We start from the raw sequence: 26,312 nt of genomic DNA, 5'->3' as shown, positions 1-26,312 counted from the left end.
CGATGAACGATCTTCAACGACAAATGTTAACTGGTTTTGATCTCTCCACAGATGCTCCTTGAATGGTTGTGTTCTTCCAGCATTTCTACTTCTGCGTAATAGAGTTTTACTGGTTACACACACTCAGCGGCCACTTTATTCAGTACCTCCTGAGCCTAATAAAGTGGCCACAGAGTGTATGTTCGTGGTCTTCTGCTGCTGTAGCCCACACACTTCAAAGTTCAACAAGTTGTGCACTCAGAGATATTTTTCTGCACACTGTTGTAACACTTGGTAGCCATCTGCTTCCATGAATACAGGCAGTTTGGTGCTGTAATCTTCTGTCATTGTTCTCAGTAAAAATCAGAAGATCAAATTTACTGTTTTATTGTTTACTTTCAGAATGGAAACCGGTGGCAAGTCTGAGAATGAAGGCTGGAGTGAACTAAAGAAACAGCTGAGAGAGTTCACGTTTACCACACAGGTCTGGGCTGCTGCTCATTGTGGAACTTGTTTGTGTCTCTGAGATATTATAATATTCAATAGTCACCACTTAGAACAGGAATACAAAAAAAATTCTGCTTTCTAATTTTATGACCATCCATTCAATGAGATGCAGTGGCCTGAAATGTTCATTTCATTCCTCATCTCTCAGACAATACAATGTGGTTCTGAACTACAATCATGGGTTAAAGCGATTGTCATTTCTACTACAAGAAGCCAGCTCTATTAAGATAAATATTAATTTGTGTCTCTTTTTAAAACAAATACAAAATTGGTTGTAGAGAAAGAACACAAAAAGAGGCTTATGTGAAAGCCCATGTATTGATTTTAGCAGAAAGTGCAAAGTCATGTAATTAAATATATATTGTTTTTAATTAAGAGAAACAGTACAATAACAGGCCCTTTCATCCCAACGAGTCCGTGCCACCCAAATGCATGTAACCAATTAACCTACTAACCCATAAGACATAGGAGCAGGATTAGGCCATTCAGCCCATCATGGTCAACCATTCCATCATGGCTGATTTATTATCCCTCTCACACTCGTCTTTGGAAGAAACTGGAACACCCAGAGGAAACACACACAGTCGCAGGGAGCATGAACAAAATCCTTACAGACAGTAGCAGGAATTGAACCTGGATCGCAAGCGCTGTAATAGCGTTACGCTATTCACCATGCTATTGGGCCACCCCAATTTGCATTTCAGACTGGTACGAGGCTTGTACTATCAATCACGTGCTAAATTCCTATAATGTTAAATGGACAATGTTTGTGACAGTAAGGAAGTTACCTTAACAGGAATGTTGCACTATCACGGTGTTAATAGGACAAGAGTTTCAGACTGCAGTACCGACTTCATAATTCTTTATTGTGGAAGCAAACAGATGAGTCATGGTGCCAGGTAGATCTGACATCAGCATAAACGAAATGTAAGATGAAGTATTCCCCATGAGTTAAGGGTGATGAAGTATAACTAAATTAGAGGCACAGAGATATTTAAAGGGCAGTTAAATAATTTTAGAGTCAAACTTTAAGAGTTCAAAGAAAAACTAATAGACGTCAGTTGGAGAAGATTATTTTATACACCAATAGTGGCAAATCTCCTTTCTGAAATATATTAAATAAGGATTATTGACTAAATCATACAAGACAGAGGAAATATGATCTGTACAAATCCTATAGAGAGAAAATGAAATGAACATACAAAACCCAAAATCTTTTAAAAGCAGATTACAGAGGCGATCATTGTAGCTGGAGTCAATAGTAGAGGTTAAATCTGCAAGATTAAAGTAGTGTCAAGTCAATATGAGCATTAAACAATCTGAATGATAACTTCTTAAAGGGGCAGTATTCCCATTAGTCAACTTGATAAGCAGATCTTTCTTAGAAATAAAAGCTAAGGCAGATATAAATGACCCAGATTAAAGTTACTTACATAAATTCATCATTAGAAACAAGGGAGGAAGTCTACAACAATTCTAAAGCAGCAGAACACACTGGGGAGTACAAGCAGATTTCCAGTAAACCAATAGTGCACTGCCAATATGCAAAATAATAGATAAAGATGTAACATTGAAGGCATTAGTCACACTTCTGGTCCGTGGGGTATATAGGGATCAGTACTGGAACCTTTGTTATATGCACTCAAAATCTGGACGTGAAAGTAGGAGATATGATTAGGAAGTTAGCATCTTACATGAAAATCACGCACAGCAGTCTCTAGGGTTTGCAGAGAATAGTGCGAAAAACAAATAACACACAGTGAGCAGCACTTCGGTGGTCAAAGGTGCCTTGTTAATGAGAAGAAAATGGCTAGACTAGTTCAAGCTGACAGGAAGGAGACAGTAACTCAAATAACCACACATTACAACAGCGGTGTGCAGAAAAGCATCTCTGAATGCACAACACATCGAACCCTGAAGTGAATGGGCTACAGCAGCAGATGACCATGAGGTACTTCCTGCACTTAATGGTGTTAATATCCTGCAAATGAATATAAATAAAAACTGGTTTAATGCTGTTTGCTGTAAGACTTTTTGAATGGGAATAGAAGCCCTGCACTGAAACATAGAGTTTGAGTACTGTTAATATCTCGACACTGGATTTTATTGACAGGAAGAATTGGAACGTGAGCGCGCTGAGTTGAATTCGCGGGTCATCATTGCAGAGGAGCAACTGGCTGAGCTGCAGGAATATGTGGACAAGCACCTGGGCAGGTAAAACCAGAATACCCAACTTTAGAGATGTAATTGAATGTATTAGCCTTTTACAAAGTTAATGGCGGGGTTCTTAGCAGTGTAGAGGATCTTGGGGTCCATGGCCATAGATCTCTCAAGGTTGCTGTGCAAGTTGATAAGGTGGTTAAGAAAGCACATGGTGTGTTGTCAGCCTTCATTAGTTATGTTGAGTTAGACCATAAGATATAGGAGTAGAAGTAGGCCATTCAGCCCATCGAGTCTGCTTCACCATTCAATCATGGACTGATCCAATTCTTCCAGTCAACCCCACTCCCCTGTTTTCACCCCATACCTTTTGATGCCCCTGGCTAATCAAGAACCTATTTATCTCTGTCTTAAATACACACAGTGACTTGGCCTCCATAGCTGCTCGTGGCAACAATTTCCACAGATTTACCACCCTCTGACTAAAATAATTTCTCCGCATCTCAGTTCTAAATGGATGTCCTTCAATCCTGAAGTCGTGCCCTCTTGTCTTAGAATCCCCAACCATGGGAAATAACTTTGCCGTATCTAATCTGTTCAGGCCTTTTAGCAGTTCAAGGGCTCTGAGGTGATGTTGCAGCTCTATAAAACTCTGCTTAGCTGCACCTGGAGTAATGTGTTCAGTTCTGGCAACCTCATTAAAGGAAGGATGTGGAAACTTTTGAGGGCATAGGGGAGATTTACCAGAACATTCTCTAGATTAGAGAGCATATCTTAATGAGAAAAAGTTGAGCAAGCTAGGACTTCTTTCTTTGGAGTGAGGGAGGATGAGAAGTGACTTGATAAAGGTGTATAAAATGATTAACGGTCATTAGCTAGCACCTGGGTGATAATGGCTAAGAGGAAGAACTTTAAAAGTGAGAGTAGAAAAGTATAGAAGTGACGTCAGAGGTAGTTTTTTTAAACATAGAGGTGCACGGAACATACAGACAAGGTGGTAGTAGAGTCTTATACATGAGGGACATTTAAGAGACTCTTAGATAGGCACATGGATGAAAGAAAAATGGGAAGTTATATGGGAGGGAAGGGGTTAGACTGGTCTTGGAGTAGGTTGAAAGGTTCGTACAACATCACGTGCCAAAAGCCCTTTATTGTGCTGTGGTGTCTATGTTCTATCCGTAGATTGATATCTATTTTCCCAATTTTCTCCAATTGTCATATCCCACAAGGTTGCCTTCTGTCTATTGTGAATGATAATTCCATAAGGCCATAAGGTACATGAGCAGAATTAGGCCATTTGGCCCACTGAGTCTGTTCTGCCATTTCATCATGGCTCATGGCCGATCCAATTTTCCTCTCAGCCCCAATCTCCTGCCTTCTCCCTGTATCCCTTCATTCCCTGACCAATCAAAAATCTATCAACCTCTGCCTTAGTTATACACGAAGATCTGGCCTCCATAGCTGCCTGTGGCAAAGAATTCCACAGATTCACCACTCTCTGGCTAAAGAAATTCCTCTTCATTTCTGTTCTAAAATGACACTCCTTTATTCTGAGGCTGTGTCCTCTGGTCTTAGACTCTCCCACCTTAGGAAACATCCTCTCCACATCCACTCTCTCAAGGCCTTTCACCGTTCAAGAGGTTTCAATAAGGTCATCCTTACATTCTTCTGAATTCCAGTGAATACAAGCCCAGAGCCATCAAACACTCTTCATATGACAAGCTGGACAATCCTGGAATCATTTTCATGAACCTCTTTTGAGTCCTCTCCAGTTTCAGCACATCCTTTCTAAGATAAGGGGCCAAAACCTTCTCACAATATCCCAAATGGGGCCTCACCACTGCTTTATAAAGTTTCAACATTACATCCTTGCTCTTAAATTCTAGTCTGCTTGAAATGAATGTTAACACTGCATTTGCTTTCCTCACCACAGACTCAATCTGCAAATTAACCCTTAGCGAATCCTGCACAAGCACTCCTAAGACCCTTTGCACCTCAGTTTTTGTGTATTTTCTCTCCATTTAGAAAATAGTCAACTCTTTCATTTCTTATACCAAAGTGCATGGCCATACACTTCCTGACACTACTCCAGCTGCCATTTCTTTGCCCATTCTCATAATCTGTCCTCCTGTAGCCTGTCTACTTCCTCCAAACTACCTGCCCCTCCTCCTGTCTTCATATCGTCTGCAATTTTGCAACAAAGACATCAATTGCATCATTATACCGTATGCAGTATGTGGGAGGTCAGGGTCAACACAGTTGTCCCTGATGACCACACCTGCAAAAGGTGCATCCAGCTGCAGCTCCTATCAGACCGAGTTAGGGAATTGGAGCAGGAGCTGGATGAACTACGGATCATTCGGGAGGCAGAGGCAGAGATAGATAAGAGCCATCGGGAGGTAGTCACACCGAAAAGACAGGAGGTAGGCAAATGGGTGACAGTCAAGAGAGGCAGGGGGAGCAGACAGAGAGAGCAGAGCACCCCTGTGGCTGTTCCCATCAACAATAAGTATACCGTTTTGGATACTGTTGGTGGGGATGACCTACCAGGAATAAGTTGCAGTGGTCCTGTCTCTGGCACTGAGGTTGGACCCTTGACTAGGAAGGGGAGGAGGGAAGAGAAGAGAGCGGTAGTGATAGGGGATTCTATAGTCGGGGGCAGATAGGAGATTTTGTGGGGAAGATCGGGAGTCTCGGATGGTATGTTGCCTCCCTGGTGCCGGGGTCCGGGACATCTCAGATCGGGTGCAGGTTATTCTCGAGAGGGAGGGCAAGAACCCAGATGTTGTGGTCCATGTAGGGACCAATGACGTGGGTAGGATGAGTGAGGGGGTCCTGCGTAGTGAGTTCAGGGAGTTAGGTGCGAAGCTGAAGGGCAGGACCTCCAGGGTAACAATCTCAGGATTGCTACCTGTGCCACGTGCGGGTGAGGCAAGGAACAGAAGGATTATACAGATTAATACGTGGCTGAGAGGATGGTGCAGGAGGGAGGGCTTCAGGTTTTTAGATAATTGGGCTTTGTTCCAGGGAAGGTGGGATCTGTTCCGATGGGACGGTTTACACCTGAACTGGAGCGGTACTAACATTCTTGCAGGAAAGTTTGCTAGTGCTTCTCGGGGGGGGTTTAAACTAAATTTTCAGGGGGCAGGGATCCAGAATGCGAGAGAGGATAGCGAGATGAAGAATAAAGGACAGGTGGGGACTACACGGTTCTGGAATATTAAGTGTGTAGTAGAGAAAGGTGAGGAGGAACAAGTGATAAGGAGGACACATGTACAGAGGGATGGTCTGACGGAACATGGAGTTAAATGTGCAGAAAGAATAAGTAAATTTAGGAAGGACAACAAAATTCAAGGAGCGTATAGCCCGATGGGAGTTTGGGGAGCTGGGTTAAGCACAATAGGCAGCGATTTAAACAGAGAGAGGAGAAATGGGCTAAAAATTCTATATCTGAATGCACGAAGTGTCAGAAATAAGGCGGATGAGCTTGAAGCTCAGGTGCGAATGGGTAACTATTGATGTTGTTGGGATAACGGAGACATGGCTGCAGGGAGATCAGACCTGGGAAATGAATGTACAAGGGTATACGTGCTATCGTAGGGACAGAAATGTGGGCAGAGGGGGTGGGGTGGCCCTGTTGGTGAGGAATGAGATTCAGTCCTTTGCAAGGGGGTACATAGGATCAGGAGAAGTAGAGTCTGTGTGGATAGAACTGAGGAACAGTAAGGGCAAAAAGACCCTAATGGGTGTTGTCTACAGGCCACCAAACAGTAGCATGGATATTGGGTGCAAGTTGAATAGGGAGTTAACATCGGCATGTGGCAAAGGTAATGTCGCAGTAGTTATGGGGGATTTCAACATGCAGGTGAACTGGGAGAATCAGGTTGGTGCTGGACCCCAGGATAGGGAGTTTGTAGAGTGCCTACAGGATGCATTCTTGGAACAGCTTGTACGAGAGCCAACCAGGGACAAGGCTATTCTGGATTTAGTGTTGTGTAATGAACAGGATTTGATAAGCGATCTTGAAGTAAAGGAGCCATTAGGAGGTAGTGACCATAATATGATAAGTTTTTATCTGCAATTTGAGAAGGATAAGGGCAGATCGGAGGTGTCAGTGTTGCAGTTGAACAGGGGAAACGATGGAACCATGAGGGAGGAGCTGTCCAAAGTTAACTGGACGGATATCCCAGCAGAAAAGACAGTGGAACAGCAATGGCAGGTATTCTTGGGAATAATGCACAAGGTGCAAAATCAGTTCATCCCCCGAAGAAGGAAGGATTCAAAGGGGGGAAAGGGGCCACAGTGGTTGACAAAGGAAGTCAGAGATTGCATAGCATTAAAAAAATGGAAGTATGACAGAGCTAAGGTGAGTGGGAGGACAGATGATTGGGAAATTTTTAAGGAACGACAGAACTTAACTAAAAAGGCAATACGGGGAGAAAAAATGAGGTACGAACGCAAGCTAGCCAGGAATATAAAGGAGGATATCAAAAGCTTTTTTAGGTATGTGAAGAGAAAGAAGATAGTTAAGAACAATGTTGGGCCCTTGAAGAATGAATTGGGTGAAATTGTTATGGGAAACAGAGAAATGGCAGAAGAATTTAATAAGTGCTTTAGATCTGTCTTCACTAGGGAAGACACAAGCAATCTCCCAGATGTATGGATGGGCCAAGGACATAGGGTAACAAAGGAAATGAAACAGATTGACATTACGAAGGAAACGGTGATGAGTAGACTGATGGGATTGAAGGCTGACAAATCTCCAGGTCCAGATGGTCTGCATCCTAGGGTACTAAAGGAGGTGGCTCTGGAAATTGCGGATGCATTGGTAATCATTTTCCAATGTTCCTTAGATTCAGGATCAGTTCCTGAGAATTGGAGAATGGCTAATGTTATCCCACTTTTTAAGAAAGGAGGGAGGGAGAAAACAGAGAACTATCATCCTGTCAGCCTAACATCAGTAGTGGGGAAGATGCTGGTGTCCATTATTAAAGATGAAATAGTGGCATATCTAGATAGCAGTGATAGGATTGGGCCGAGGCAGCATGGATTTACCAAGGGCAAATCATGCTTGACTAATCTATTGGAGTTTTTCGAGGATGTAACCGGGAAGTTAGACAAGGGAGATCCAGTGGATGTAGTGTACCTTGATTTTCAGAAGGCATTTGATAAGGTCCCACATAGGAGATTGGTGGGTAAAATCAGAGCTCATGGCATTGGGGGGAAGATATTGACATGGATAGAAAACTGGTTGGCAGATAGAAAGCAAAGGGTAACGGTGAATGGGTGTTACTCGGAATGGCAGGTGGTGACTAGTGGGCTGCCACAGGGCTTGGTATTGGGACCACAGCTGTTTACGATTTACATCAATGATTTAGATGAAGGCATTGAGAATAACATCAGCAAGTTTGCTGATGATACTAAGCTGGGTGGCAGTGTGACATGTGATGAGGATGTTAGGAGAATTCAGGGTGACTTGGATAGGCTGAGTGAGTGGGCAGATACTTGGCAGATGACGTTTAATGTGAATAAGTGTGAGGTTATACACTTTGGGAGTAAGAACAGGAAGATTATTATCTTAACGGTGTAGAGTTCGGTAAGGGAGAAATACAAAGAGATCTAGGAGTTCTTGTTCATCAGTCACTGAAGGTGAATGAGCAAGTGCAGCAGGCAGTGAAGAAGGCTAATGGAATGTTGGCCTTTATTACAAAGGGAATTGAGTACAAGAGCAAGGAAATCCTTTTGCATTTGTACCGGGCCCCGGTGAGACCACACCTGGAGTATTGTGTACAGTTTTGGTCTCCAGGGTTAAGGAAGGACATCCTGGCTGTAGAGGAAGTGCAGCATAGATTCACAAGGTTAATTCCTGGGATGTCCGGACTGTCTTACACAGAGAGGTTAGAGAGACTGGGCTTGTACACACTGGAATTAAGGAGATTGAGAGGGCATCTGATTGCAACATATAAGATTATTAAGGGATTGGACAAGATAGAGACAGGAAATATGTTCCAGATGCTGGGAGAGTCCAGTACCAGAGGGCATGGTTTGAGAATAAGGGGTAGGTCATTTAGGACAGAGTTAAGGAAAAACTTCTTCTCCCAGAGAGTTGTGGGGGTCTGGAATGCACTGCCTCGGAAGGCAGTGGAGGCCAGTTCTCTGGATGCTTTCAAGAAGGAGCTAGATAGGTATCTTATGGATAGGGGAATCAAGGGATATGGGGACAAGGCAGGAACCGGGTATTGATAGTAGATGATCAGCCATGATCTCAGAATGGCGGTGCAGGCTCAAAGGGCCGAATGGTCTACTTCTGCACCTATTGTCTAAATCATTGACATATAACATGAAAAGAATCGGTCTCAACACAGACCCCTGTGGAACACCACTAGTCACTGGCAGTCAGTCAGAAAAGGCTCCCTTTATTCCCACTTTTTGTCTCCTGCCAATCAGCCACTGCTTTATCCATGCTAGAATATTTCCTGTAATACTATGTGTTCGTAGCTTGTTAACCAGCCTTGTGTGACACCTTGTGAAAAGCCTTCCGAAAATCCAAGTACACAATAACCGATTCTCCTTTGTCTATCCTGCTTGGTAATTCTTTGAATAATTCAACCAAACCTTCCTGCTAGGATATTAGTCCCCCTCCAGTTCAGGTGCAAATGGTCCCTTCTGTACATGTCCCACCTTCTCTGGAAGAGAGCCCAATGATCTAAAAATCTTATGCCCTCCCTCCTATACCAACTCCTTACCCACATATTAAACTGTATAATCTTCCTAGTTCCAGCCTCACTGGCATATGGCACAGGTAGCACTCCTGAAATCACAACCCTGGGGGTCCTGCCCTTTAACTTACCACCTAACTCCCTGAAGTCCCTGTGCAGAACCTTGCCATTCATCCTACCCATGTCATTGGTACCTACACGGACCACGGCTTCTGGATGTTCACCCTCCCACTGAAGAATGCTGCGGACTCAATCTGAGATACTTCTTACAATATAAAAAATATGAGAAATATAACCATCCCAAGTATAAAATCTAAAGCATATATAAATGAGATGTAAATCTGAAAAAAACAGTATTTAATCATGATGAATGAGATGAGGGAGGGGATTTCTGATAACCAATCTGAAGAAGGTAAGGACACTGGAGGTCCTAAGAAGGTCACAGTGTTGTCATTCAGACAGCTGACAATGACTCTTTAGAACCCAGAACTGTGGATTTGCCCTGAGGTTATTAAAAGCATGATTAAAATGCAAATTATTTCTGTAGTTTTCTTTCAAGAAAGTGAATACAAACTCGCAGACTGTGGTGGTCACACCCTAATCTGTCACAGGTAAAGCCCACTTCACCAATGTTCCTTTACATGGAGCATTGCTGCAGGAAAACAGCATTCATCATCAAAGACCCCCACCATTCCCTTTCCTCACTACTACCATTGCGCTGGAGGTATAGAAACCTTGGGTTGCTTGGAAGGGAATAAACAGTTGACATTTTGGATCAAAATCCTTCATCAGTCGTGAAGAAGGGACTCAGTGCAAAATGCTGTTTATTTCTCTACATAGATGCTGCCAGACCTGCTGAGTTCCTCTAGCATTTTGTATAAGACCATAAGACATAGGAACAGAATTAGGCCATTTGGCCCATCGAGTCTGCTCCACCATTCGATCATGACTGATCCTTTTTTTCTCCTCCTCAACCCCATTTCTCAGCCTTCTCTCTGTAACCTTTGATGCCATGTCCAGTCGAGAACCTATCAATCTCTGCCTTAAATACACCCAACGACCTGGCTTCCACAGCTGCACGTGGCAACAAATTCCACAAATTCACCACCCTTAGCTAAAGAAATTTCTCTGCATCTCTGTTTTGAATGGACGCCTATCTATCCTGAGACTGTACCCTCTTGTCATAGACTCTCCCACCATGGGAAACATCCTTTCCACATCTACTCTGTCTAGGCCTTTCAACATTAAAATTTTTTTAATGAAATTCCCCCCTTCATCCCTCTGAATTCCAGCAAATACAGACACAGAACCATCAAATGTTCCTCGTATGATAACCCTTTCATTCCAGGAATCATCCTTGTGAACCTCCCTGGACCCTCTCCAATGCCAGCACATCTCTTCTAAGATGAGAAGCCCAAAACTGTACACAATACTCATTGTCTGTCTTGATCTGGATTTCCAGCATCTGCACAATCGCTTGTTTTTATGATTAACTATAAAAGGTGCTGCAAAAATCGTTTAGGTCTATCCTGTCAGCTCTTCTGTATTTCCAGGCTGGATCTACTTCAAGATAAAGAAAGTTGTAAAAATATCTTTAATAAGTTTATAATGTAATGCCATGCATTTTTTACTCAGTCTGTACCATGCCACGTTATTATTGAAATTACAAAACTAACCTTGTTTAAAAAAATTCAGGTACAAGCAAGAAATTACACGCCTCAGAAAACTTGTTGGAACTGACGAATCAAGTGGTCAACGCTGAGAACCTCCACAGAAATCACACCAGAACCTCAGATATGAAAAATAATAAAGTAACTCCTAATGTTGTCAGCAATTTTCTGAATGGTTATTTCAAGGCACTGGAAATATTAGGATTAGTGAATTTACATAGTAATGTATTTATCATGGCATTGTTATAAAATAAGATTAATACTTCCTACCCATAGACTACCCATTAATAAATTCCTATAGACTTACAAATTGACCATATATAGGCATGGAGAAAGCCATTCAGGAACACAGGCCTATTGTATGTACACTTAGTGGCCACTTTATTAGATACAGGAGGTACCTAATAAAGTGCCACTGGGTGTATTTCTGTATGTTCATGACCGTCTTCTGCTGTAGCCCATCCACTTCAAGGTTCAATGTGTTTTCTGTTCAGAGATGCTCCTCTGCACACCATTGTTATAGTGCATGGTTATTTGAGTTACTGTCAAGGTCCTGTCAGCCTGAACTAGTCTGGCCATTCTCCTCTGATCTCTCTCATTTTCCCCTCAGAACTGCCGCTCACTGGATGGTGTTTGTTTCTCACACCGTTCTCTCTAAACTCTAGATACTGCTGTTCTCCTGTTCCAGAGATTCTCAAGCTACGCACCTACAACTATTCCACAGGCGAAGTCACTTAGATCACATTTCTTCCCCATTCTGATGTTTAGTCTGAACAACAACTGAACCTCTTGACCTTGTCTGCATGCTTTTATGCAGTAAGTAGCTGCCACATGATTGGATGATTAGATATCTGTGTTAACAAGATGTACAGGTGGTTACTGAGTGTATATCATAATTGTACTTACCAAATTTGTTTCCTTAAGCCTTAATCTTCTTACCTCTCAAAAAGCTATCAATCTCATTTCTGAAATGTTCAATTAATCCCCAGCATCTTCAGCTTTCTCGGAAGAGAGTTTTCCAGAGGCATTCCTAATGCTTCTTTTTATCACTTCTGAATCGGTATGGTTCACTTCTTAATTGGTTTGATTGGCGTTGTATGGATTGGACTCATTTTTAGAAGGCCCTGCAGTTCATGTTATATGTGTTTCTGGTTTTGGGTTACACCTTTTATATTACTATTTCTCCGGATTTTGATCAGGACACTTCGACGCAGACTGGTTCTGCGGCCTACAGTTAATGAATGACAAGCGCTAAATTGAACTGAACTACACTGAACATTCCTAGACTACTTCAAGGACTCTGCAGTTTGATTTTTAATATTCTGTGTGTTATTCATTCATTTGTTGCCATTTGCACGATTTGTTCTTTTTATTGCACATTGGGTGTTTGATGGTTTCTTTGAACAGGTTCCATGGTGTATCTTTATTTTGTGGCTGCCTGTGGGAAATCTCAGGGTTGTATACTGTATACGTACTTTGATAATGAATGTGCTTTGAATCTTTGCACTTTGATTAGTTCCACATTCATAGATAGTGATGCAGGATTCTGAACATATTGAATGATGGGGTTATATTTAATCTCCTTTGTTAATGTCAGTCATTTAAAAAGCACTTTTGGAGTACTTAAAAAGCATTCGTTAAAAGATAATGTCTGAATTAAATAATTTCTTTCTGAAATGTATTATCAGATTAAGCCTTTATTTAGCTTGATTCGTTTTTCTGCCTCACTCCAATGGACAAGTTTACATTTAGAAAAATAGAAAGCTTGAAGTCATTATGGCATTGCAGACATATTGACTGGTTCACACTGAGTCGCAATTTATGCTCGATTCCAGAATGAAATCAATCTTGAAATCAATCCATTCTTCTCTGTCATATCCCAACAAATTCAGGCTATTTCATAATTATTTTAGTTCATTTTTGGTGAGTATTGACATTATACAACAATGCTAATTTGTCCAATTAATGAATAATTATATTGAATTTTTGAATTCTGTAGCTGACTCAAGGGAATAGTATAACATGTGCCGTGTAATTAATAGATTGCAAAAGCAATTACAGTTGCTGTTGTGCTAGGTTTTCCTCCTGAATACAAAAATGTGAAGACCACATTTTTTAGTCCTTGTTTCCTGCCTCAAGAAGTCAATGCCTGGAGCTCAGGTGTTTTATAAGATTGCTGATAATCAACAGAAAATGTGTAGTAGTCATTAGCTGGTAAGAATTGATCACCAATTGGGAGAATTAGTTTGTATAATCCAGTTTGTAGTAATATTTAAATATGCAATTGGAATTGGTTTATTATTGTCACATGTAATGAGACAGAGTGGAAAGCTTAGTCTTGTATAATCTTCATACAGCACATCATTACACAGTGCATTGAGGTAGTACAAGGTAAAACAATTAGGAGAATGCAGAATAAAGTGCAACAGCTACGGAGAAAGTGCAGTGCATGTAAAGCAATACAGTGCAAGATCATAACAAGGTAGATTGTGAGGTCAAGAATTCATCTGATCAAACCAAGGAACTAATCACTCCGCTGTGATTAGTTTTATCACAGCGGAGCGGAAGCTGTCCTTCATCCTGATGGAATGTGCTTTCAGGCTTTTGTATGATTAGCCCAACGGGAGAGGGGAGAATGTTTGGGGTGGACAGGACTTTGATTATGCTGGCTGCTTTACTAAATGTCCATGGAGGGGAGGTTGGTCTCCATGCTGTGCTGAGCTGTGTCCACAACTCTTTGCAATTTATTATATTTGTTTAGAGCAGTTGCAATGTCAAGCCATTATACGTACATGGTGTGTCTTTAAAAAGCAGTAAGGGTCGACGAGAGCATGCCACATTTATTTAGCTTCCTGAGGAAGTCGAGGCATTGAAGAGCTTTCTTGGTTGCAGCGTCTACATAGTGGGACCAGGGGAGGCTGAAGTAAAGCATTCTATTTTGACCTTCTCTACTTCCAAGTATCTGCCTTTTCCAGAGTTTCCTGAGCATTGGGAATGCTAACTCTACCACTCATCCTAAATTAGAGTGCTTTCCAGCTGTGACGGAGGTGAGAGGCAATTTATATTCTCACCTATCTCAAAGATCAACTTCTCTTCCAGTTCTCCTTCCTTGACTCCATGCTTATTCCCTTGTCCAGTCCCCTAACCAATTATGTTCATAAAGTGACAGTGCTGATGCTCTCTATCACTTTAACAGTTTCCAGTTCCTAATCTTTACCACAGATTGTTTGTATCACCAACCTACATCAGGATGGTTTGACGCCCCTCCCCTTCTTCCATCTACAGAGGCCCAACAAGTTCCCTTCCACCAACACATGCATTCCAAGCTCTGAACTTGTCCTCACATTGAATAACTCCTACTTCATCTTTGATAGCGTAATCACCTTACAATGCCTGCAGTCGCTGATTGGGGTTCAATTCCAGCCACTGTATGTAAAGAGTTTGTACATTTTCCCCATGATCATGTAGTATTCCACTCGGTGCTCCAATTTTCTCCCACATTCCAAATATCTATGGTTAGGGTTTGTGAGTAGAACTCGTTTTTTTTTCCCCAGGTGATCACATGGGTTTGGGCGGGATGAATAATAAAATAAAATGGGCGGCATGGTGCCCTGTTGGTTGGCACTGTTGCCTTGTGGGATTCGGTGAAAACTAGAGTTAAGATTGGATCAGCCATGATCTTGTTGAATGGCGGAGCAGGCTTGAGGGGCCGATTGGCCTACTCCTGCTCCTATCTCTTATGTTATGTTCTTATGTGAGTTGTGGGCATGCTATCCTGATGATATTTGTGGTTGTTCCAACACGATCCTTGGACTGATGATGAATCTTCGGGTTGTTGATGCAAAACAATCCATTTCATGGCATATTTCGATGTACATGTGACATTAATCTTTATCATGTGGCAACCCACTTTCTGCGCAGGTGAACCGGCTCACAAATAGCCAGCGCGGGGGGGGGGGGGGGGGGGGGGAAGACTTTGGTGATGCACCTCTGATGTCATTTCCGACCGGAGAGGGCGGGCACTAGGGATTAAATGCCAGCGCCGCGAAGTTTGAATAAACTAGTATAAACTAGTCTCAAAACGACTTGCCGATTGCGTGTCGTTATTTCAGCGCTGTGTGTAGCACACCGCTACATTGGTGACCCCGACGGTCCAAACGGGATTTGGACCAAAGATGACCGACTCTTCATCTGTTCACGCAGTTTCACTAAAACTGCCGACTTTCTGGACGCTGTGACCATGTGTGTGGTTTAGCCAAGCAGAAGCCCAGTTCCAGATTCGGCAGATATCCTCTGATTCCATGTGTTACTACCACGTGGTGAACGCCCTTGACCAGGAGATGGCCGCCCAGGTTGCGGATTTCATACAGTCGCCTCCGGAAGAAGGCAAATATGAAGTATTCAAAGCGCTGCTCATTGGGACATTTGGCCTCTCACGGCGTGAGCGGGGTGCCCGCCTGCTTCACCTGGACGGTTTGGGAGACAGACTGCCATCAGCATTGATGAACGAGATGCTGGCCCTGGCTGACGGACACAAGCCCTGCCTCATGTTCGAGCAAGCGTTCCTAGAGCAACTGCCCGAGGACATACATCTGCTGCTGGCCAACACAGATTTCAGCGACCCCCGTAAGGTGGTGGCCCGGGTAGACGTGCTGTGAAAAGCCAAGAGGGAGAGCGTGGCGTCCGTCAGTCAGATTACCAGGCCACGCACCCAACAGCGGACCAGACCAGGCCCGGCAGTGGGGCGCACACAACACAGAGGCAGGAGTGAGGAGGCCAGTGAACAGTGGTGTTTCTACCACCAGTGGTGGGGCACAAAAGCTGCTAAAGCCGCTAATGACTATGGTGGCTGGCCACCAGGACAGCCTCTTGTACGTCTGGGACAAACAGTCGGGACGCCGCTTCTTGGTTGACACTGGAGCAGAAATTAGCATCTTGCCCCCGACAGGGTATGACACCCGCAACAGGAAGCCAGGACCCACCCTGAGGGCCGCAAACGGCAGCACGATACGGACCTACGGCACCTGCACAGTGCAGCTGCAGTTCGGCGCCAGCCGGTTCACATGGGACTTCACACTGGCCGCCGTGGCCCAACCACTCCTGGGGGTGGACTTCTTGCGAGCTCAGCCTGCTGGTCAACTTGCAAGGGAAAAGACTAGTACATGCCGAGACTTTCCAGACGTTATCCCTGGGTGAAGCCAAGTTGCCGGCCCCACACCTGGGCTCCATCACGCTGTCAGACAACGAATTCACCAGAATCCTGGCGGACTTTCCATCGATTCTGGCACCGCAGTTCACGGCAGCCATGCCCAGACACGGGGTACAGCACCACATTCCGACCCAGGGACCACCCCTCCACACCCGCGCACGAAGGCTCCCCCTGGAAAAGCTCCGCCTGGCGAAGGAGGAGTTCAAGAGGATGGAGGAATTGGGGATCGTACGGAGGTCCGACAGCCCATGGGCCTCCCCCCTGCACATGGTGCCCAAAGCAGCCGGGGGTTGGAGACCATGCCGCGACTACTGCAGACTGAACGAGGCTACAACTCCAGACCGCTACCCCGTGCCGCACATACAGGACTTTGCAGCAAACCTGCACGGGGCAAGAATATTTTCCAAAGTAGACCTCGTGTACCATCAAATCCCGGTGCACCCTGAAGACATACCCAAAACAGCACTCATCACCCCGTTCGGCCTGTTCGAGTTCCTCCGAATGCTGTTCGGCCTGAAGAATGCCGCACAGACGTTCCAGCGGCTAATGGATGCGGTGGGACGCGACCTGGACTTTGCGTTCATCTATTTGGACGACATCCTTATAGCCAGCAGTAGTCGCCAGGAGCATCTGTCCCACCTCCGCCAGCTCTACTCCCGCCTGAGTGATTTCGGCCTCACGATCAACCTGGCCAAATGCCAGTTCGGTCTCGATACCATCGACTTCCTGGGTCACAGGATTACCAAAGACGGGGCAACACCTCTGCCCACCGAGGTAGACGCGATCTGCCACTTTGCCCGGCCCAACACGGTCAAAGGCCTGCAGGAGTTCATTGGTATGGTGAACTTCTACCACCGTTTCCTCCCCTCAGCAGCCTGTATCATGCGCCCTTTGTACACCCTGATGTCGGATAAAGGCAAGGACATTACTTGGGACGAGGAGGCCGCGGCCACTTTCGTTAAAGCCAAGGAAGCCTTGGCAGATGCCGTGATGCTGGTGCACCCCAGAATGAACGTTCCGACTGCACTCACGGTGGACGCATCCGACACAGCAGTCGGTGGGGTGCTGGAGCAGCTCATCGAGGGGCGCTGGCAACCCTTGGCGTTCTTCAGCAAGCACCAACGACCACCCGAACTCAAGTACAGTGCTTTCGACCGGGAGCTGTTGGCACTGTATCTGGCAATCTGGCATTTCAGGTACTTCTTAGAAGGCAGGCCGTTCACCACGTTCACGGACCACAAACTGTTGACCTTCACATTCACGAAGGTGTCCGATCCCTGGTCGGCTCGCCAGCAGCGACATCTGTCCTACATCTCCGAGTACACGACGGACATCCAGCATGTCTCGGGAAAGGACAACGTTGTGGCGGACACACCCTCCAGACCAGTTGTCCAGGCCCTGTCCCTGGGGGTGGACTATGCACCACTGGCGGAGGCGCAGCAGGCAGATGACGAGATGCCCAGCTACAGAACCGCAGTCTCGGGTTTGCAGCTGCAGGACTTTCTCGTCGGCCCAGGTGAGAGGACCCTCCTGTGCGGCCAACCTCGCCCCATCGTCCCGGCAGCCTGGAGGTGGCGAGTTTTCGACTCCATACACGGTTTGGCGCACCCATCTATCAGAACAACCGTCCGGCTGGTCTCCAGCAAGTTCGCGTGGCACGGACTTTGCAAGCAGGTCAGTGAATGGGCCAGAACGTGCGCGCAGTGCCAAACAGCCAAGGTTCAGCGGCACACTAAAGCCCCGCTGCAGCAGTTCGAACCCACCCTCCGGAGATTCGACCACATTCATGTGGATATTGTGGGCCCCCTACCAGTGTCCCGAGGAGCGCGGTACCTCCTAACTATGGTAGACAGGTTCACGAGGTGGCCAGAGGCGGTCCCGCTCACCGACACTTCTGCCGATTCCTGCGCCCGAGCACTGATCGCAACCTGGGTAGCACGCTTCGGGGTACCGGCCCACATTACCTCCGACAGAGGCGCCCAGTTCACCTCCAGCCTGTTGGGAACGCAGCTACACCACACTACTGCCTACCACCCACAGTCGAACGGACTAGTGGAACGCTTCCACCGTCACTTGAAGTCGGCTCTCATGGCCCGCCTGAGAGGACCTACCTGGGTGGACGAGCTTCCCTGGGTCCTGCTTGGAATCCGCACGGCGCCCAAAGAGGATCTGCACGCCTCGTTGGCCGAGTTGGTGTACAGCGCACCCCTGGTCATCCCAGGGGAGTTCATACCAGCCCCAAGGGGGCAAGAGGAAGAACTCGCAGCAGTCCTGGACAGACTACGCGAAAGGCTCAGCAACCTGGCCCCCGTACTGACTTCACAGCACGGACGGACCCCGACCTATGTACCCAAAGACCTGCAGAACTGTTAGTTTGTGTTTGTACGAAGGGGCGGACACCGGGCGCCGCTACAGCGGCCGTACGAGGGGCTGTTCAAGGTGATCAACAACAACGTACATTCTGGACATTGGGGGGAAAGAGGAGGTTTTCACGGTGGACTTGGCGCAGCCGGTCGAGGTTCAGGCACCGCGGCGCAGAGGCAGACCTCCCAAACAGAGGCTGATCCAGACTGTGGACATTGGGGGGGTGTATCACCGGTTCTGGGTGGGGGGGGGGGGGGGTATGTGGTGATCCACTTTCTGCGCATGCGAACCGGCTCACAAATAGCCAGTGCGTGGTTGGAGACTTTGGTAATGCACCTCTGATGTCATTTCCGCCCGGAGAGGGCGGGCGCTAGGGATTAAATGCCAGCGCCGCGAAGTTTGAATAAACTAGTCTCGAAACGACTTGCCGACTGCGTGTCGTTATTTCAGCGCTGTGTGTAGCTCATCGCTACAATCATACACTTTCTCGAGATTAAAAGTTTCATTGTGGGACTGCGCATGGGCTCAAGCTATGACTGTCTTCTAGTAAGATAGGGCAAGCACCTTCTCTTTGGTCCTGCTGGAGTATTCTTCCACCCATTAACTGTGTATCCGTGCTGCTTCCTGCATTTGTATCAAACCCCAAAATTTCATGTCTTTTTATGAGTTTCTATGTAGCTCTCTCCATGAAATCAATCTGACTCTTCCTCTTTTGCCATTATTATCTGATCCAGAGAATCTTCTGCCATTGCCCTGGTCAAAGCAATGATAGAGTTCCCTTGCTTGTTACTTTAGCTCCACATTCAATGGATCATATTTCGCAGTTTCTATCAGTTCCAACAAGATTCCACCACCAGACACACACTGGGTATTGTAGCATCCTGCTGAGCACTGGTGCCCCTCAGGGTTGTGTGCTCAATCTGCTGCTGACTCATGACTGCACTGTCAGATTTAGCTCATGTTCGCTGATGATACTGCAGTGGTTGTCCTCATCAGCAACAGTGATGAGCTGGCACACAGATGAAGCTTGTCAAGTGGTGTGAGAACAACAGCTCGAGTCTCAATATGGATACTTACCACCCATCCTACAATTTCTATGACCCACTACCATCAAAAGGGAGGTACAGTGCATCAGGACTAGGACTGCCAGACTGGGTAATGCCTTCTGCCCCCCGCCCCCGGCTGTGAGACTAATGAATACCCTGCCACCACCAACGTCTCATCAGTAGGACAGTGAGATGTTTACTGTTTATCTGTCCTGCACTTTGACTATATGCATTTTGAATTATATTCTATTAACTTAATTATAATATTTTGGTTTGTGTGCTGTGTGTGATATGCATTGTGGGTGCACCGTGGTCTGGAGGAATGTGGTTTCGTTGGTTGTACATACAGTCAAATGACAATAAACTTGATCTTTCCATTTCAGCATTTTGCAGGGACTATTTCTTTTGTGATTTCTTCTTTCAATCTTGTCTTCACCCGTCACTCCCACTTTCATAGAAACTTTCTCGAGCAACTGCAAGAGGTACAACACCAGCTCTTTCATTCATCTTTTTCCACCATTCAGGGATCCAATCAGTCTTTCAAGAAAAGTGACAATGGACTCACACTTTTTCCAATCCAGCATACTGCGTTTGGTACTTACAACACAGTCTCCTCTGCACTGGAGAAACCAAATGGTAATCGGTGACCATTCTGTGCAGCAACTTTCATTCTGTCTGCAGGGGTGACCCTGACCTTCCAGTCATTTGCACTTTAACTCTCATTTGTCTTCCACTCTGACCCATCTGGCCATGGTCCTCTCACTATTCTGATGGAAGCCCATGTAAACTCAAGCAAAAGCATTATCATGGCCTAGATCACTTGACAACACCGAGATTCAGATTCATTTATTTATCACATCAAAACACACAGTAAAATGTGTCATTTGCATTAACCAACACAACCAAAAGATACGCTTTGGGCAAGCCTGCAAGTGCCACCACACAGCTAAAATGCCATGCCCACAATGTTTAGAACTGCACAAGCAATGAAAATAAAACGGCAAAACAAGCTTCTTTCCTCTCTCTCACCAACCCACTCATGCACACAGGATAGGCTGCTTCAGGGTCTCCAACCTCCAGTCCTTGGCCTGGACTCTCAGTTGTCAGGCCTCCAACTGCCAGACACGCCAACTTAAGGCCAGTCTTAGCCTTACATACACCCAATGGCTTGGCCTTCAAAGCCTTCTACATTTCTATTCCTTCCACATTCTTATATAACAATTACAGCACAGAAACAGGACATCTGGGCCCTTCTAGTCCGTGCCGAACGCTTACTCTCGCCTAGTCCCACCTACCTGCACTCAGCCCGTAACCCTCCATTCCTTTCCTGTCCATATACCTATCCAATTGTTTTTTAAATGACAAAATTGAACCTGCCTCTACTACTTCTACCGGAAGCTCGTTCCACACAGCTACCTCTCTCTGAGTAAAGAAATTCCCCCTCGTGTTTCCCCTAAACTTCTGCCCCCTAACTCTCAACTCATGTCCTCGTTTGAATCTCCCCTACTCTCAATGGAAAAAGCCTATCCATGTCAACTCTATCTATCCCCCTCATAATTTTAAATACCTCTATCAAGTCCCCCCTCAACCTTCTATGCTCCAAAGAATAAAGACCTAATGCTTAAGACCTATTAAAGACCACCTTCTTTTGGGTTAAACTGTAATGATCTCTAATTATGATGCCAGCCTCCTATAAATTGTGTCCAGTCCATCAGGATTCAATATCTCAGTTATAAATTTAATTATTTTAGATAACTGTATCAAAACATGCTGACTCTGCTGAATGGTTATCCGATTGTAAATTAATACAGAATTTCTCTTTTTACAGACACCGTCTGATCTGCTGGGCCTTCTCCTTTGGTTTTAGTCCACTACACCATCTCTGTGCATTTCACAGCTAATGTATGCCCCATTTTTATCTCTGTTCCCTCATTAATGTATGTAGCAATGTATCACTACAGCAACTCCCACCTCATCCTTTCAGAGATATTTCCTATGTCCTATCCATTTCCCCCCACCCTTGCAAAATTAACTTTTCTTACTTTGCCAGTTCTGATGAAGGGTCTTCAGCCTCTTCAATCTCCTTCTTATTTCACAGATTCTTACTAACCTGTTGGGCATTTCCAGCATCTTCTATTTTTACTGCATATTGGAATGTCTTTACGATTTCTGGATCTTTACTAACTGGGCAATGTACGCTGCAATCATCAGCCTTTCCAATATTTACTGTCTTACACTTTTATGATCATCTATAACTGCTAATGGAATTTGTTCACTCTTCTATAAATCGCATGCAAGCCTGATGTGGGATGTGATTTATCCATTGAATTTTGCAGTCGGTGCTTTAATTTATCATTCCCGCCTCCTTCCACTCAAAAATTTATACCACTGCAGAATTACAGTAATGTCGCCTCCACAAATGTTTAATGATTGTTATCCATTCCACTTGATGAAAAATATTTCTCACCCTCCTTAATCCTTCTCACCATGCAAGTTAATCCAACTCTACTCCAGTCAACAGTACCGGTGACACAAGCCAAGATTCTCTTTAGCAACACACACAAAAATGCTGGAGGTACGCAGCAGGTCAGGCAGCATCTATGGAAAAGAATAAACAGTCGCCGTTTCAGGCTGAGACCTTTCGTGAGTCTTGAAGAAGGGTGTCAGCCCAAAACGTCAACTGTTTACTCTTCTCCATAGTTGCTGTCTGTCCTGCTGAGTTCCTCCAGCATTTTGTGTGTGTTGCTTTGGATCTCCAGCAACTGCAGATTTTACAAAGCAAACACGAGGAAATCTGCAGATGCTGGAAATTCAAACAACAACACACACAAAATGCTGGTGGAACGCAGCAGGCCAGGCAGCATCTATAGGGAGAAGCGCTGTCGACGTTTCGGGCCGAGAAGGGTATATACATCCGAGAAGGGTATATATGTGTGTGTGTGTGTGTGTGTGTGTGTGTGTGTGTGTGTGTGTGTGTGTGTGTGTGTGTGTGTGTGTGTGTGTGTGTGTGTGTGTGTGTGTGTGTGTGTGTGTGTGTGTGTGTGTGTATATATATATATATATATATATATATATATATATATATATATAGATATATACACACACATACAGGACTATTAGACTGTATAGGCCTGAAACTAACGGGGTCTTCGATCGGCTGTGATTGGCTTCGTGGCTGTGAACTCACTTTTGTGAACTTCAGTTCTGAAGGTTATTTGCTTACTTTTATTGTTTAAACTAATTTGCAAAATTTACTGAAAGTCCTCAGTTACTCACCTAGCCTTCTTCAATAGTATTTCCCCAATCACACATCTACTGCAAGGTCAACAAGAATGTGAGAACACGACAAACTGCAAGTTCACTCTCAAGTTGCACAGATTTCTAACTTCCTAGTTAGAAATCTAGCAACTCCCTCCCAAAAGCAATTTTTGGAATATCTTCATCAGAAGGACTGTAGCAGTTCAAGATAGCAGCTCATTACCTCAAGGACAATCAAGTGGGCAAAAAATGTAGATCATTCCGATAACTTTCCATTCTTGATAAAATGAATAGAAATGTAAGTAAAAAGCCAGAATCAACTGCAATGAATAAAGAATTACATCTCCCTGTACAACTAGAATGCTATCGTTGTCAAAATTAACATGAAATAAAAAGTGCAAAACATTTTGAATAAAATGAGAAGTTGAGATCATAGCAATGAAGAAATGTTAAATAACTGTTGCAACAGTTCCAGAAACAGACCACAGACCAAACTGACGTGAATTATGAAACCTCAGGTCAGATGTTAAGAATAATAATACCAAAGGTCAGCAAAAGGAATGACAGAGAAACTGAGATACTGAAAATTATGACAGTAGCAAAAAAAGTTTAAAAAGGCAGAAAGTAAGCAGTCTTATTGAATTTATAACCCACATACTTACACACTAACATGGCAATACCTGAAATAATTTGATTGAGGTATGACAATAGTTATTAACATAAGGGATGCATTTAATGGCTCTGAGCCTGTTTAGAATAACTTGAGGGGGGGGGGCGTGAAATCTCACTGAAACCTACCAAATATCAACAGGCCTAGGCAGAATGGATGTTTTCAGTAGTGTGAGAGTCTAGGACCAGAGGGTTCAGACTCAGCATAGAAGGATGTTCCTTTAGAATAGATGTGGGGAGGAATTTCTTCAGCCAGACGGTGATGAATGTGTCGACAGACTGCTGGGGAGACCAAGTCATAAGGTATGTTTATTTAAAGTGCTGGCTAATAGGTTCTTGAGTAGTAAGGGCATCAAACTTTACAGGGAGAAGGCAGAGGAATGGGGTTGAGAGGGAAAATAAATCAGCCATACTCGAATCGCAGAACTGACTCGATGGCTGAATGGTCTAACTCAGCTCCTATGTCCTATGGTGTAATAATCTCAACAAGAGAAAAAACTAGGATTCTTTAACCTTTCCAATAAAAAGTTACACTAGGGAAATAAACAGACAATAACTCAAATATTCTTCAATGAAAGAGAAATTGGCAAGACGAACAATAAATAGACCAGCATGAATTTTTCTTAATCAAACAACATAAACCTACAATAAAAATGATCTGACAAATACTTAACAATTACAGCCAAAGTTCGAAAATACATTAAAATAATAAAAGCCAAAGTAAAGAGGTAAAACCAACATTGTAAATGAAAGACAAGACACCAGGTTTTACGGACAAGGCAGCCACTGTAGATATAATGGAACTAGAGAGAACCAATTCCAGCATTCTATCTCAACGCCTTTCCTTCTGACTTAAACCCTAACAACCCCAGAAATTTTAAACAAGATCTCATGTTCTAAAGTCAAGACATAAAGCAGAGAAGTACTTAAAATATTACTAACTGGAGGCCAATAGGCTGTGTGGTGCATTATATATTAAAGATCTGATGAAACCATTATATTCAGCACCAGACATCAACTACAGTCACAACAACTATACTTGAATGTAATGGAAACATACCAATACCCACAACATTATGGAGGAAGCCATGATGATGATACCAGTGCAGGTCTTCCAACACAGTGGGCCAAAAAGAGATACTGAATGGGTTGCCACGATCAGACTGAATAACAATTTCTCTCAAATTAGTTGTGTACATCGACATATCCAAGAACAAGGGGGGAAATACTGACGTGAAAATTACTTTTAGAACAAAAAGCCCGCAAGGTTGTGCCACTTTTTCCCTTAGTGTTCACTATTACTAAGTATATTTTACCCTACTACCTGGAAATGAATAGGTCAAACAATTTTTCATAGGTTACTTCAATGATTCCATGTCTCCAAGTTCAGAAGATCAAAGTAAATAAAATGTCAGAAAGTCTGAAGTATGCAAAATTGAATACTATTGAGTGACCAGTGGAAATCTGATTATACCCTTCAAAAATGAATAAGAGACTACAACAGAGACAAGTCATTCTGGAGCATGGTTAAGTTAAAGATTCAAGAATCAAGTTTAGTTACATAAAATATGCTATTTGTGTTAACCAACACACCCGGGGGTGTGCTGGGGAGCAGATGACAGTGTTGCCACACATTCTGGTGCCAACAAAGAACGCCAACAATGCTCGGCAGAACAACACATAACAAACAACAAAAAAGGACAAGAGAAAATTTGCAGATGCTGGAAATCCAAGCAACACACACAAAATGCTGGAGGAACTCAGCAGGCCAGGCAGTATCTATGGAAACGAGTACAGTCAACATTTTGAACCCAAACATCAACTATACTCTTTTCCATAGATGCTGCTTGGTCTGCTGAGTTCCTCCAACATTTTGTGGAACAGCAAAAAAAAAAGCGCCTAATTCCTCCCTCAGACCCATGCATATATACAATCCTTGAACCCCACTTCAACGCTCAACAGAAATTGCTGCCCAGCGCCATCTTGGATTTGACACAAATTCAGAACCCAATTGTGTTGGTCCAGAAACATAGATTTGAATCTCTCCATAGCACTTGGAAACTTTGATTAAAATAATTAGACAAAATTTGGAATTAATGTGCTACTCTCTTAATGCTGACTGCTGTTGTACAAAGCCATGTAACTGATACAGGACTTTGTGATATGGTGCAACTCAAACTACCTGCGTCTCAATATCACCAAGACCAAGGAGATGGTGGTGGACTTTAGGAGATCTAGGCCTCATATGGAGCCAGTGATCATTAATGGAGAATGTGTGGAGCAGGTTAAGACCTACAAGTATCTGGGAGTACAGTTAGATGAGAAGCTAGACTGGACTGCCAACACAGATGCCTTGTGCAGGAAGGCACAGAGTCGACTGTACTTCCTAAGAAGGTTGGCGTCATTCAATGTCTGTAGTGAGATGCTGAAGATGTTCTATAGGTCAGTTGTGGAGAGCGCCCTCTTCTTTGTGGTGGCGTGTTGGGGAGGAAGCATTAAGAAGAGGGACGCCTCACGTCTTAATAAGCTGGTAAGGAAGGCGGGCTCTGTCGTGGGCAAAGTACTGGAGAGTTTAACATCGGTAGCTGAGCGAAGGGCGCTGAGTAGGCTACGGTCAATTATGGAAAACTCTGAACATCCTCTACATAGCACCATCCAGAGACAGAGAAGCAGTTTCAGCGACAGGTTACTATCGATGCAATGCTCCTCAGACAGGATGAAGAGGTCAATA

At 44.3% G+C, this 26,312-nt stretch overlaps 1 protein-coding gene across 3 annotated transcripts in view; it reads left to right on the top strand.

Annotated features, from left to right (window-relative positions):
• Positions 1–11,195, top strand: part of ccdc78 (coiled-coil domain containing 78) — an 89,558-nt gene extending 78,363 nt beyond the window's left edge. For all 3 annotated transcript variants that reach the window (XM_073060297.1, XM_073060296.1, XM_073060298.1), the window contains 3 exons: positions 382–463; positions 2,600–2,700; positions 11,061–11,195. In XM_073060297.1, the coding sequence (XP_072916398.1) occupies positions 382–463; positions 2,600–2,700; positions 11,061–11,127 (250 nt within the window). In that variant the 3' untranslated portion in view covers positions 11,128–11,195. The remainder of the gene's footprint in view (positions 1–381; positions 464–2,599; positions 2,701–11,060) is intronic.
• Positions 11,196–26,312: the final 15,117 nt, after the last annotated feature.

This window comes from Hemitrygon akajei, chromosome 11 (assembly GCF_048418815.1).
Source record: "Hemitrygon akajei chromosome 11, sHemAka1.3, whole genome shotgun sequence".
Lineage (NCBI taxonomy): Eukaryota > Metazoa > Chordata > Chondrichthyes > Myliobatiformes > Dasyatidae > Hemitrygon > Hemitrygon akajei.
Note: the sequence above shows the minus strand (reverse complement) of the source record. Positions and strands in the feature narration are given on the sequence as shown.